This window comes from Leucopleurus acutus (genome assembly GCF_964270905.1).
Source record: "Leucopleurus acutus genome assembly, chromosome: X".
Lineage (NCBI taxonomy): Eukaryota > Metazoa > Chordata > Mammalia > Artiodactyla > Delphinidae > Leucopleurus > Leucopleurus acutus.
Window position 1 is genome coordinate 43,870,395 of NC_139148.1, and position 15,844 is coordinate 43,886,238.

The window sequence follows — 15,844 nt, forward strand, 5'->3', positions numbered from 1 at the left end:
GCCCATTTTCCAGGTGAGAAAACTGAGGCTGGAAATAGTTTAATTGACCAGCCCAAGGTCACACAGCTGGCAAATGGTGAAGGTGGAATTCAAACTCATGCTGCCACCTCTTCAGGGACCTAACGTCTTTCATAAGCACTTACTTGGGGGAATCAGTGGTCTCCTGCTCTGATGTTCTCCAAAGCCCACCAATGCCATAATAGCAAGGGGGCAGAGCCTTCTCAGCTTGAGATCCCAAATGGCCCCTTACTGGAGGCAGGAAATTGCTGGAATGGAGAGCAAAGGACTCTTGCTCTGCTGGAAGGCTTTGTGAGCCCTGCCTTGAAGCCTCCAGGTGGCCAAAGCCCAGGGGTTGGGGCTGCTCCAGGACCTCCTCAGGATTGAGGGCACTGGAACCAGTGGTTTCTGAACTGAAATACTGGGGTGGCAGCTCTTCCTCCTCCCCCTCCTCCTCCACCCCCTCTTCCTCTTCTTCCTCTTCCTCCTCCTCTTCCTCCTCCTCTCGCTGCTGCTTTTGCTGCTTCTGCTGCTGTTGCTGCTGCTGCTGGGCTGCACGAAAGAGCCTGTACTTCTCCCAGTTGGGAGGAGGAGGGCGAGGAGGAGGAAAGGCCTTCTTCCTGGCACCCAGAGGATCTGGCTGGATCTCAACAACTTTGGTAAAGAGCTCCTTCCTATGCTGCCCCCAGGCCCGGGAGCTCTGAGGATCCAAGCTGATGTGGCTCTCTGAGAAGGCCCGGCCCCGCAGTGGGCGGGGCATGGAGGCTAGGGAGCTCTCCTCTTCATAAACGGAGGTTTCCTCTGGTTTTTTTGAGGAGTGCTTGAAGTCTCCAAGGAGGTCAAGAGAAGAGATTGCTCGGTAGCTTGACAAGTCCAGTGCTGGGTTCTCAAAGCAAGGATGGAAGGGGGTTGCCCATGAAAAGCTAGCCTTGGAATGAGCCATTTCCCTGCAAAACAGCAGATAAAGGTTGTATAAAGCAAGCACGTTGCAGATGGTCCCATAATTTTGGATAACATCATTTATGTAAAATTTAAAACAGCCGCAAAACAATATAATATAGGTAGTAAGTGTAGTAATAATAATATATGCTATATAATACTGATAGCTAACACTTACTGAGTGCATACTAAGTGCCAGACACTGTTTTAAGTGCTTTCCATGTCTTAACTTATTTAATGCTCACAATAACCATAGGAAGTAGCTATTATTATTGTCCTGATTTTGTATCTGGGGAAACTGAGGCATGGGCAGGTTAAGTCATTGCTCAGGGTCATAAAGCTGGTAAGTGGCAGAGCTAGGATTTGAACATGGAGAGTCTAACTCCAAAGTCTGGATATACACACCACCCCACACAAATGTGCTGTGTTCTGGGGCTTGCAAGTGTGGTTATCCTGCTACATCTGTTGTTTTTGTTTTGTTTTTAATTATGAAACATTTCAAATGTTTAAAAACATACAGAGATTGTTATAATAAATATTCATGTTCCCACCTACTGCCCACAATTAGCACATTTTAATACTTTACCATCTATGCTTCATGAATTTTTAAAATAATAATATCCTTTGTTTCACTCCCCACTTCTATTCCCCTGCTGCCTCTCTACATGCAAGCTATATCATGAATTTGGCATGTATACTTTCTGTCCATGTTCTTATACTTGTACCAAAAAACATCGAGCAGGCCATTCACAAATATCTGCTATTTTGGATTTAAAATATATCCTTCTAATGCAATTCCAATCCGAATTCTCACCAGGACTTTTAACTATAGAATTTTTGTGTTAACTTGCAAAATAAAGCAGGATATGGTAGTCCCCATTTGTCCACTGTTTCACTTTCCAAGGTTTCAGCTACCTGTAGTCAACCACAGTCCAAAAAATAGTAAATGAAAAATTCCCAAAATAAACAATTCATAAGTTTTGAAGTGCACACTATTCTGAGTAGTGTGATGAAATCTCCCGCCGTCCTGCTCCATCCTTCCCAGGATTTAAATCATCCCTTTGTCCAGCGGATCCCACCCATTAGTCACTTAGTAGCTGTCTTAGGTTATCAGATGGACTGTCACAGTGTCACAGTGCTTGTGTTCAAGTAACCCTTATTTTACTTAATAATGGCCCCAAGGCCTAAGAGTAGAGATGCTGGCAATTTAGATCTGCCAAAGAGAAGCCGTAAAGTGCTTCCTTTAAGTGAAAAGGTGAACGTTCTTGACTTAATAAGGAAAGGGAAAAAATCATATGCTGAGGTTGCTAAGATCTATGGTAAGAACGAATCTTGTATCCATCAAATCATGAAGAAGGAAAAAGAAATTCGTGCCTGCTGTCATATCTCAAACTGCAAAAGTTACAGCCAGAGTGCATGACATGGGCTTAGGTAAGATGGAAAGGCATTAAATTTGTGGATGGAAGACATGAACAGAAAGCATGTTCTGACTGACAGCAATGTGTTGCGCCAGAAAACATGGAGCCTATACGAAGACTTCAGCAAGGGATCCCCTGAAACAAGTGACTTCAGCCATTTACTGCAAGTAAGAGATGGTTACAAAGATTTAGGAATAGGTTTGGACTGAAAAACAGGAAAGTTACTGGAAAGGCTGCATCTGTCAATGAAGAAGCCACTGCCACATTTCTGGCAGAGTTGAGGAAGTTGATCAAGGAGAGAGACAGAATTCATATAACTTTTATTACAGTATATTGTTATAATGTTCTATTATATTATTAGTTATTACTGTTAATCTCTTACTCTACCTAATTCACAAATTAAACTTTATCATCAGTATGTATGTATTTAAAAGAAACATAGTATATATAGGGTTCAGTACTATCTGTGGTTTCAGGCATCCACTGGGGGTCTTGGAATATATCTCCCACAGATACATGGGGACTACTGTATAATAAAAAACATATTTTGCTACAGAAGAAATAGGGGGTAAGTAAGGTATAAAGCATAATATAAAGCAATTATAATTAAAACTGTTTTACTGACTAATAGAACATAATTGAAAGTCCAGAAACATATCAAACTATTTATAAAAATGTCATATATAATTCACCTTCCATAACAAGAAGTTAAAGATTATTTAATAGATATTTTTGAGACAATTGCAGAGCAGTGTTATTTGGAGCTGCACCATATATTATATACCAAAATAAATTTCAGATTCAAGAGTTCAGGGTGTGTGTGCGTGTGTGTGTGTGTATAAAATTTTAATATGTGTTATATGTGTATATATGTATATATATATTACATAGTTATAAGAAAAAACTATCAGAAAGCTTAAAAACTATGACTTGTGAGGTGAAGTAAGACTCTCATCTCATAAGTAACAGAAAAGTATATGCAAGGAAAACAAGTCCAGGTTTAGTTAAATATGTATAAGAGTTAAACTTCTGTATAATAAAGAGGGACCAAAGCAAAGGACATCTCTTTAATCTCTGAGTTTAAAGAGTTAAGCCCTCTAAGCCAGAAGATCTGGTTTCCTGCTATAGTCTGTGAGCAATCAGCATCATGCTAAGTACTGCCTAGTGACAGGAAATTCCAGCAGTTCAATTAAATCATCAGACAGAATATCCATTCAGTAGTCACAATGAAGACTGAGAATATTTCCTCAAAAAATAATAATACACATAATGGTGGCCCAGGTCAGATAGAATGGAAAGCAAAATCTCCTTCATTCCCCTCATCTGCAGTCCCCATCCTGGCTAGCTCATCCCTCATGTGGATCAGAAATTCATAGCCACACATCCCCATTCTCTTCTCATTTGGACCTTAGCCCACCTATAGCTCCTTAAGATTATAATAATTCCTTGTGTACAGACTGTTCCACCTGGCATTTCCCCCCTCAGGAAACAAACAAACAAGGTGGTGAGTGGGAAGTAATAGGATGATAAATGCTGTCAGGCACAGAGGCCTTTCCTGACCACCTTATCTAAAGTAGAGACAACTTACCCTTAATTATCATTTTTCTATTTTGCCTTTCTCAGAGCATACACCCCCACAAGGGCAGAGATCTTGTGTGTCTCATTCATCTGGTACCTACTGCCTGACACATAGTAGGCATTCCATAAATATTTAATAACTGAGCTAATTCCCAAAAAAACCCCAAGGACCATGATACTCATATCATAAAAAAAGTTGAATTAAAGGGAAAAAGCAATAAACAAGACAAAGAAGGGCACTATAATATTAATGATTAGAAAACACAATTAAGATCTAATTACCCTGAATCTTTATGTACCAAATAACATAGCATCAAAATTCATAAAGCAAATACATAGAAAATGCAAAGGTAGAAAAAGCAGAAACAAAATATAAGACTTTTTCAGCTGATGACAAAACTGTATCCAGTCACAATAAAATAACACTAGAAATTAATAGCAAAATGAAAAACAAATACTTCTAGCACACAGAAAATAAAAGGGAGAAAATATCCCCCACTCTAGTCAAAGAGGAGATCTAATCTAAAATTGTAGACTACCTACAAATAACAACAATGAAAATATCAGAAGAGGATGTGGTTGATTAAAACAATGATTAAAGGAAAATTGATAGTCTTAAATACTTATATTAATACATAAAAACAAATTAAAACAAATGAATTATGCTTTCAACAAAAGAAGTTAAGAGCCACAAAAATAGACCTAAGCAAAGCAGAAATAAAACTAATGGCAGAAATTAATACACTAGAAAACAAATAATAGAACTAATAATTAAAGCCAAAAGCTTTCTTCAAAAGAAAATATAAAACCATAAAACAGATAAACCTCTTGCTAATCTAATTAAAAACCCTAAATGCACAAAATTAGAAATGGAGAAATAACCACAGTTACAAAGTAAATGAAAAGAGTAAGAGAACACTTTGCTCTACTCTATGAAAACAGATTTGAAAACTTAGTTTTCTAGGAAAACATAATTACCAAAACTAATTGCAGAAGAACGAAAATATCTAAACCACAGGTTATCATAGGAAAAAATTTGATAAATTTGACCAAAAAAACAGCACACTCCCATGATCTTGTGTTAATTCTACCAACCTTCAAGTAACAGACAACCTCAATGCTATTTACACTTTCTAGATTCTGGAATCTAGAGAACAGGGGGAGAAGAAAAGAATCCTGCATAACATCAATACCAAAACCTAGCAACTAGAACATACATAAAGGAAAACCAGAGACCATTCTCATCGAAGAATACTAATGCAAAACTCACCGTTTTTTGCATTTAAAAACATAAATATTAGAACATTAGTAGATATAAGTAATTTATTAATAAACTACCAACATATATTAAAGGTGAATGCTCAAAACAATTCTTTCTGAGAAGGGTGCATGATCCAAAAAGTTGGAAACCATTGGTCTGAGGCAGTTGTTCCTAATCGAAGTGGCTCTTAATTGAAATTACCTGAAGATGTTGTTTAAAATGCAAATTCCTCGGCTCCACTTCTATCAATAGAAATTGAGATTTAGTACCTTGTGGTGGAGCCCAGGAATCTACATTTTAAACAATTTCCCGAAGGGATTCTAATACCAGTGGTTCAGGGATCATACTATGGAAACAAAGGTCCAGGGTGAAAAAGATGGGAGTGTTGTGGTTTGGAGGTAGAGGTTTGGGGATAGAGTTATTTGTTCCAGTTAGGCTGGTTTCCAATCTGTACAGTATGTGTCCCACCCCTCAGCACACACATTCCTACCTTCTGTCCTTGCCTCTCCTGTTCTTCCCCACCTTCATCTCAAATCTAGATCTTATGAGATGCAGGTGGTGAAAGCAACGTCTCCAAAGGCTCAAGTTGGGCCAATGTCCTGCAGCCGTGGTGAGAAAAACCCTGCTCCATGATAGTCATCAAATTTACCACTCTTTCCTTGCCAGGGCACAGGAAAGGCAACAGAACAGAGCACAAAGAACACAGTGTTAGAAAGACTTGGGTCTGAATTTCAGTAAAATTTAAAAATCTGCCTCCAGAACCCAAAAGCTGCATGACCTTGAGGAAAGTATTTAATTTACCTCAGTTTCAGTAAAATATCTATCTTAACAAACCTGCTGTGAGGATTGACCATATAAAATAAAAAGGACCTAGCAATGATGCTGGGTACATGGAAAAGTGATTAATAAATGACAGAACTATGCTTATTATTAGAGTGAAGTCCTTAGGGCCACTGCATATGGTTGTGCAAACTGTGCAGTGTACAGCCTTCACTGCTGTATGCTTCAGCCCTACTCCTTGTTCCCATCAAGGGAGTTGAACTGCACTATCCCCTGGTTAATGTTCAGCCCTACTCAATAGCCAAGAAACCAAGAGTCCTGGAGTCCCAGCTCACCTACATGGCTGCCGAGCCAGGAGGCCCTAGATAACCAAGGATTTTAATCCTAGGCTCATTCACTCACTCTTCTCATCTACTAAAAGGGAGAGAGAATAAAAGGCAAGTTTAGGCTTAAAAGCAGTGTGACGATCAACAAGACTAGGTATTCTATGTTGTCTTGTTTAGGTACGAATCACTTACGTCAGCATTACAGAATTTACCTTTAAGTAGCCAACTCCAGAACCAGTTGGAAGAAAAGAGCACACCCTTCTAGGGACATTTGGTGCCCCGATTTATGGCACTGTGACACTATCCTGAGGCACTAGGCTCTAGCAAGGCAACCTGGAAATTGCTATTCTCTGCATCAATCCTAATTTCAAAAGCACTGCTCTCCCACTGACACAGCTCGTGTAAGGGCAGCCTGAACCTTGCAGAGTCATTTACATCAAGGGAGCAGAACTAGGCAAGACTCCAGAAAAGGGGAAGCACTGCCCTCGATGGGACCAGCTGGGCCAATGTGTGTACAAGTCATCCAAGCTGTCATTCAGTATTACACTGTGCAAGGTGACCAGATCTCAGGGGAGCAAAACCCGTAGCCCTTGCTTTCCAGGCACTAATAGCTGAAGCAGACTGGTGAATGGGAGGCTTGCATTGAAGTGTGTCAGGCTCAGGCCAAGGATATTGGTCTCTAGAGGCCCTAGTTTCAAAGGGCTCAAGCCACCTATATGCACAGAAATCTAAATCTACAACTCTCCTTTGGGATGAAGTAATGATTCTTCCCTAGAGTGGAGGATAAGGAGCTAAATTAAGGGAAAAGAACTATGGTTTCTTACATCTTACTTACTATGTGTCACACACTTTTGTAGGCACTTTCATGCAGGTATTTCTATTAATCTTCACACCAGCTCATTGAAGTAATTACCATTTTTGCCAGTTTGCAGGTGAGGATCCTGAGGCTTAGAGAGTGTCATTAATTTTCCCAGCTAGTAAGAAGTAGTAGTGTCCAGACTGGAACTTGCCTTATCTGGCTCCAAGGGAAATCCCACTGAAGCAAGGACTCCTGAGTTAAGGCAAAAGGTACTTGCACTACATTCATCCCCAAGGTGTTCTCAAAGACTTTAACTCCTTGCTGAAGAGAGGGGAGGGAGCATGAAAGCTAAGTCTGAGAAAGGGCTTTGTTGACACCAGCAAGGAGCCTACATCTCAAAAACAAAAGCAAATCGTGTGCCAAGTTCTGGGCTGTTCTTCTCTTTTCCTCTTGGCACAGGCTGCCTGTTCTTCTGATGAATAGATTTTCCCCTTTTGTTACTATCTTTTTTGGTGGGGGGAGGGGCTCATAGTAATTGAAAATGAAAACCAGTATTTTCAGAGACTGAAAAATCTCCTCCCGCCTCCTCCTTAGGCCTTTTGAAGTTTTCTTGTTTGGAATTTTTATTTTTAACCTCACCACAATAGCTTGGCATTCCAGGATCTCAGCAGCAAGAGTGCACAGTCCCAGCCCCTCTCCCCTTCCCCTTTCCCCAGCAGCCAAAAGATAAGACTGCTCCAAGAGAAACAGCCACTCCCAGCTTATTGCTGAAGGAAATATTTACAAGATCCAGGAAGTGAGATACAAGGAGGCTACACAGGGAGGGGAGAAGGGCCCAGAGAGCTTGTTGTTGCCACGCTTCTCTGCCTCTGGGGCCACAGAACTTCAAGCAAGGAACAATTAGTCTGGCAACAGCAAATACAAGTGGCAGGACTCATTCTGAGCCTTCTACAGCCCCAAGGAGCCTGCTGCAAAGTGTCCTTTGAAGAAATCAGAGAAGTCCTTGCTATACTGGGGCTGTCCTGGGTGAAGCTTAGATTCCTCTCTCCAATGACTCCAACTTGGAGTTTCCAAGAAGGTCTTTCCATTACTCCTCTGAACCCTACACAGTGTCACAGACATGGTGCTAAGGGATGGTAATGACCACTCTTGTTTACTCAGAGTCCACCATGTGTCAGGCACAGCACTGGACAGTTAACAGACTCCATCTCGTTTCACCCTGAAGACAATCTTCCAGCCTGAGTATTCTCTTGCCCATGTTAGAAATGAGACTCAGGGAGGTTAAACAACTGAGGGAACATAAAGAGAATAAGCAGCCAGGAGAAGTTACAACTAAGGTCCATCTGACTCCAATGCCCGTGCTTTTGCCAGCACAACATGCTGCCTCTTCAGCATTCTCATAACCTTCTCAAGAGATTTAATAAAAGACATTTTAGCAGCACGTAACACACTGTGGAGGGGCCTGGAGGGTTTGATATCCATGAGAACAATTTAATGGAGGATCAGGCTGGCCGAGGTTATTGAGGCTCTATTCTCTAATAGGCAGTGGTTCTGAAACTTGAACATGCATCAGAATCACCTGGAAGGCTTATTAAAACACAGTTGGCTTAGTCCTACCCCCAGAATTTCTAATTTGGTAGGTCTGGGGCAGAGTGGAGAATTTTTATTTCTAACAATTCCCAGGATGATGATGGTATTGCTGGTCCCAGATCACACTTTGAGATCCACTGCTCTAAACAGTCATTATCTACCAGGTTCCCAACTCACCAGGGTATCTTAAGAGGTATAAAGCCATTAAAAAAAACTCTCAAGGAGTTCCCTGGTGGCGCAGTGGTTAAGAATCCGCCTGCCAATGCAGGGGAAACGGGTTCGAGCCCTGGTCCGGGAAGATCCCACATGCTGCAGAGCAACTAAGCCCACGCGCCACAACTACTGAGCCTGCGCTCTAGAGACCGTGAGCCACAACTGCTGAGCCCGTGTGCTGCAACTACTGAAGCCTGTGTGCCTAGAGCCCATGCTCTGCAACAAGAGAAGCCACTGCAATGAGAAGAATGAGAAGCCCACGCACCGCAAGGAAGAGTAGCCCCCACTCACTGCAACTAGAGAAAGCCCATGCACAGCGACAAAGACCCAATGCAGCCAAAAAAAAAAAAGCTCTCAAAACGAAATGCATTTTAATTAACTATATACATATCACCCATGTAACAAGTGCGAGAAGATTTATAAAATAAAATAATGGGAGGTCCATAAAGCTCTGGGAATCCTGATGCTATTTAAGGAAATTCGGTGCCCCACAATCACTAAACAATGGATGTGCCAGGGGAAGAGAGCAATTTTTGTATATTTAAGTCCTCATATATACCAGATGTTAATGTACTAAATTTCGAAGACCTAAAATACAGTGGAATAGACTTAACACCAAAGTTATAAAGAACATGATTTTATCTCAGTTTAAAAGGTATTCTGGGTGCTCAATTATGAATGACAATTATCATAGAGTAGTTCTTTGGCACGAACATATTTAACATTCGAGGTTTTAACCCTTTGAGAGTAGCCCTAAAGATCCATGAAGTGTAATAACTGGTCATTTTGCAAAGGGTATGAAGTTGACTTGCAAGGCCTCACAATACTGCTTTGTAGGGCAAGTCACCAAGCAAAGGAGGGAGCCTAGTCAACCACTTGGCATTCCCATCTCAATGTGGTTTGATAGGTCTCTATTTGTTAACAAGGTACATAGGTGTGGAGTAACCATGGTAGAGAGAATATGTGCTTCTCTGTGAATAATGGCACTGAAATGCAAACTATTTGCAAACTAGTGCTGATGATGGAAGTGAAGAGAAATGTAATGGTCTTGAGAAAGTAATGGTTCTGAGTCAGATAATAAAATGTTCATTAGTGGGGGTGGAGAGGTTCTATGTTGTAATAATGGTGACAAATTTGAAGATTCACAAATGTCTGGTGATGTACCCCCTCAGAAATGTCAAGTTCTCACAGATTTAGATAAGCAGAAGTGCTGGTTGATGGAGAATTCTAGCAAAACAAATTCTAGCTAACAGAGAGATCAAGCATGTCCGGTAAGTAAGAGTCTGTCATTGGTATGGGGATTTTTCTAAAGCCCTTGATCTTTAACTTTGCAGGCCTAAATCAAACCAATGTGGGCTGCCTCTTCTTCAGATTTTCTTTTTTATTATGAATTCCAGCAACTTGACATGTACCCCAAGAACACCATGTGCATTCAACTCCAGCTATTTACATTTTACCAGATGATTTTCTGAATCTTCTTTGTGCAAGGCTACTATCAGATTCAACATGTGAGTTTAGAATTTAGCATATTTTGTTGTTAATACTATTACAAATACCCATTTCTGTATAAGACCCAATATTTGTATACCTGTCACTGTTAATGGCTATATTCTATTCCATCATGATGATATATTAGATTAGTAAATATTTTCCATGATTATAAATAGCACTACTTTAAATATCTTTAAAAAATTATTTTTTTCCTTTTTAGGTTATTTCCTTGGGGGTATGCTGGATCAAGGAGTATGTACAAACAGTTTTGTAACTCTTGTCACATATTTCTAGACTGTTTTTTAGGAAAACTGAACCAATTTATACTGCCCCCCAAAACACATACTGTTTCCTTAAGTCTTGTCAAGATAGGGTTTTGTAATTTCTATTTATAATTTCCATTAATTGTTGATAATTTAATAAGCAGGTTGTGAAACCTTGATGTTGTTTTTATTTGCACTTCTTTAATTAGTAGAGAGGTTGTACTTTTCCAGGCAGTGATTTTACTGCCTTTATTTCCTCATGTGTAAATTGGCTGTTCATTTTCCTTGCCCTTTTATGAAGCTGAATTTGAAAGCCGACCTTCTATATCTGTATCCATTCTTTATATTTTTCGGACAGTCAACTGTTATCTGTGATGCTGACCCCAGACATTTTCCTCATTCTGCTATTTAGCTTTTTATTACATTTTGTTGTACAAAGGTTTCTTCCGCCAACTTTTAAATATTTGAAACCATCCATCTTGTCTCTGATGATATCCTCCGTTTAACAGGCACAAATTTATCTTCCATCCGTAGCTGGAGTGAATATGCTGTTCAACTGGTCTGCTTTCTGAAATTTACTACAGAGTATTCTATGTACTGTGGCTCTAAGTTAATTATTCTCCATATTGATACCTACAGTTCCCAACATTTATTGAAGACAGATGATTGCTTTCCAAAGTTCACGGTTGCATCCAGTGTGCTCTATAGTCTTAGTATCTGTTCCTAGAATCTCTCTTTTTTATTTAATTTCACTGTGTGACTTTTTTTCAACCCACTATCATATGGTTTTAATGACTGTCACTTTATGATAGACTTTAAAATCTGATAGGGTAAGTCTACCACCATTAGCTTTTTTTTTTAAACATCTTTATTAGAGTATAATTGCTTTACAATGGTGTGTTAGTTTCTGCTGTATAACAAAGTGAATCAGCTATACATAAACACATATCCCCATATCTCCTCCCTCTTGTGTCTCCCTCCCACCCTCCATATCCCACCCCTCTAGGTGGACACAAAGCACTGAGCTGATATCCCTGTGCTATGCTGCTGCTTACCACTAGCTATCTATTCTACATTTGGTAGTGGATATATGTCCATGCCACTCTCTCACTTAGTCCCAGCTTGCCCTTCCCCCTCCTCGTGTCCTCAAGTCCATTCTCTACGTCTGCAACTTTATACCTGTTCTGTTCTTCAGAAACAGTTTTTTTTTAGATTCCATATATATGTGTTAGCATATGGTACTTGTTTTCTCTCTCTGACTTACTTCACTCTGTATGACAGTCTCTAGGTCCATCCACCTCACTACAAATAACTCAATTTCGTTTCTTTTTATGGCTGAGTAATACTCCACTGTATATATGTGTCACATCTTCTTTATCCATTCATCTGTCAATGGACACTTAGATTGCTTCCATGTCCTGGCTATTGTAAATAGAGCTGCAATGAACATTTTGGTACACGACTCTTTTTGAATTATGGTTTTCTCAGGGTATATGCCCAGTAGTGGGATTGCTGGGTCATATGGTAGTTCTATTTATAGTTTTTTAAGGAACCTCCATACTCTTCTCCATAATGGCTGTATCAATTTACATTCCCACCAACAGTGCAAGAGGGTTCCCTTTTCTCCACACCCTCTCCAGCATTTGTTTCTAGATTTTTTGATGATGGCCATTCTGACTGGTGTGAGGTGATACCTCATTGGAGTTTTGATTTGCATTTCTCTAATGATTAGTGATGTTGAGCATCTTTTCATGTGTTTGTTGACAATCTGTATATCTTCTTTGGAGAAAGGTCTATTTAGGTCTTCTGCCCATTTTTTGATTGGGTTGTTTTTTTTTTTTGATATTGAGCTGCATGAGCTGCCTGTATATTTTGGAGATTAATCCTTTGTCCATTGATTCATGTGCAAATATTTTCTCCCATTCTGAGGGTTGTCTGTTCGTCTTGTTTAGGGTTTCCTTTGCTGTGCAAAAGCTTTTAAGTTTCATTAGGTCCCATTTGTTTATGTTTTTATTTCCATTTCTCTAGGAGGTGGATCAAAAAGGATCTTGCTGTGATTTATATCACAGAGTGTTCTGCCTCTGGTTTCCACTAAGAGTTTTATAGTGTCTGGCCTTACATTTAGGTCTTTAATCCATTTTCAGTTTATTTTTGTGTATGGTGTTAAGGAGTGTTCTAATTTCATTCTTTTCCATGTAGCTGTCCAGTTTTCCCAGCATCACTTATTGAAGAGACTGTCTTTTCTCCACTGTATATCCTTGCCTCCTTTGTCATAGATTAGTTGACCATAGGTGCATGGGTTTATCTCTGGGCTTTGTATTCTGTTCCATTGATCTATATTTCTGTTTTTGTGCCAGTACCATATTGTCTTGATTACTGTGGCTTTGTAGTATAAGCTGAAGTCAGGGCATTTGGTTCCTCCAGCTCCGTTTGTTTCCCTCAAGACTGCTTTGGCTATTTGGGGTCTTTTGTGTCTCCATACAAATTTTAAGACTTTTTGTTCTAGTTCTGTAAAAAATGCCATTGATAGTTTGATAGGGGTTGCATTGAATCTTTAGATTGCTTTGAGTAGTATAGTCATTTTCACAGTGTCGATTCTTCCAATCCAAGAACATAGTATATCTCTCCATCTGTTTGTATCATCTTTAATTTCTTTCATCAGTGTCTTATAGTTTTCTGCATACAGGTCTTTTGTCTCCTTAGGTAGGTTTATTCCTAGGTATTTTATTCTTTTTTTTGCAGTGGTAAATGGGAGTGTTTTCTTAATTTCTCTTTCAGATGTTTCATCATTAGTGTATAGGAATGCAAGAGATTTCTGTGCATTAATTTGGTGTCCTGCTACTTTACCAAATTCATTGATTAGCTCTCGCAGTTTTCTGGTAGCATCTTTGGGATTCTGTTTGTATCGTATCATGTCATCTGCAAACAGTGACAGTTTTACTCCTTTTCTGATTTGGATTCCTTTTTTCTTTTTCTTCTCTGATTGCTGTGGCTAAAACTTCCAAAGCTATATTGAATAATAGTGGTGAGAGTGGGCAACCTTGTCTTGTTTCTGATCTTAGTGGAAATTGTTTCAGTTTTTCACCATTGAGGATGATGTTTGCTGAACCACCATTACCTTTTTAAATAAATGTATTCTTTGGTCTTCCTGCCCACTTATTCTTTCAGATAAATTTTACAGTGAATTTGATAAGTTCTACAAAGTATACCACAGTGACTCTAATTGGTAGTGCATTACATCTATATATTATTAACTTAGGGAGTATTGTAATCATTACTATATTAGTCTTCCCAAATTGAAGCAGAGTATAGCTATGCATTTATTCATGTCTTTATTTCTCCCATTAGAGTTTTATAATTTTCCTTGAATAGGTTTTGTGTGCCCACGATTAAATTAATACCCAAGTATTTAAATTCACTTTGTCACACTCTTTGACAAATCCTTTCATGCCTCTGAAGGTTGCATTCTTCTTAGCTGGTAAAGCCTTCTTGAAAAGTGTACTATTCCTAATGAAATGAGATTCAATTCTGAATTATCCGTTTTCTTTTACTCAACTGCCAAATAGGAAATGTGTACTGGATATTCCACACTCTGCTCATGATGTGGTATGATAAAAAGAAGGAAGAGAGCCCTAGGCTGTGAACTGAAAAACCTGGGTAGTAGTCTAGTTTTGTCACGTAGTTGCTGTATAATCCCAGAAGTAATGGGCTCTGGAGTCAGATGCCTGTTTGACCTTGGGCAAGTGACTTTAATCTATCTGTGAGTAAGTTTCCTCATCTGTAAAACTGGGTCAATAAATGGTAACTATCTCATAGGGTCATGATTAGTAATAAATAAAATAATTCATGTGAAATGCTTAGAGCAGTGCCTGATACCCAATAAACACTTAATAAATGTTAGCTATTATACCTTTTGTGGTTGTTGTTTTTAATAATAGTATAATAATACCTTTCCTGAGTCTCAGCTTCCTTATCAGTCAAATGGGAAAAATAAGGCTTCACAGAGTTTCTTTGAGGATTAACTGTGGTTTTATATATATATATATATATATATATATATATATATAAACACTCTACACATTCGAAAGGTCTGTGCAAAGTAGAAAAATGGAAATGATCACAGGAGGCAATTATAAGTATGGAAAACCAAATGAGATAATCTAGGAAATAATTTCTTTGGGCTTTTAAATGCTTCACATTTATGTAGCTTTTTCTCCCAGCAGATCTACTCACCAATGTTTTTTTCCCTCCTGCTAATATCAAAATGTGTTTGCATTCTCTGCATGCAAACTAAATAACTGTGGAGGGAGACAACCAAGAGTGTAACTACCTGGAATTAAAATTCGTTGCAGGCTTCCAGGCAGAGAATGGCTCAAGAATATACATTTGATTTTCCCACCTACACCCATCATTCCAGTTGTGACAGAAATGATATAAGAAATGTTAAAAAATGTGTGTGTAGTGGGGAGAAGGTAAGTGGAAGCTCCATCAGGATTTCTCCTCTTTAAATGTCATCTCTGCCCTTGACCTTTCCTAGGCCTTCTCATCTTCCTTGAGATCATAAACTATGATCTGCTGCCTCCATATTCAGCAAAAATATTCTTTCCCTTTCCATTGACCTCTCCTTTCTGTTTTTAAACTTAAACCAGTTTCCCAAATCCTGATCAAACCATCACTTAAACCAGAGGTTCTCATATTTAGCTTGCATCAGAATTGCCTGAAGGGCTTCTTAAAACACACATCTCTGGGCCATGTCCCAGTTTCTGAATCAGTAGGTCTGGGTGGGGTCCAATAATTTGCATTTCTACTTCAGTTCTTAGGTGATACTGAGGTTGCTGGTCCTAGGACCACATTTTGAGAACCACTAACTTAAACCTTATCTCCCCCTCTAACTACCACCCCATTTCTCTCCTTCCTTTTCCTAGCCAACTTCTTTTTAAACATTTTAAAATGTATAAATGTCTTTTCAAGCACTCTTCTTTTAAACCCTTTTACTAATCACATAGTAGCACATAATCATTGTATTAAAATTAATGAAAAGAAACTGAAACCCTCCTACTTTGCTGGTGGAAGCTGCTTTGGAAAACAGTTAGGCAGTTCCTTAAAAAGTTAACAGAGTTATCATATGGCCCAGAAATTCTACTCCTAAATATATACCCAAGAGAATTGAAAACATATGTCCACATAGA

The 15,844-nt window shown here is 39.1% G+C and overlaps 1 protein-coding gene across 1 annotated transcript in view; it reads right to left on the reverse strand.

Annotated features, from left to right (window-relative positions):
- The window catches only part of SHROOM4 (shroom family member 4), a gene marked incomplete at its 3' end in the record, with an annotated part of 215,754 nt that overhangs the window by 9,566 nt on the left and 190,344 nt on the right, over positions 1-15,844 (reverse strand). Inside the window, exon 6 of the mRNA XM_082864970.1 lies at positions 144-944. Coding sequence (XP_082721096.1) covers positions 144-944 — 801 coding nt within the window. The remainder of the gene's footprint in view (positions 1-143; positions 945-15,844) is intronic.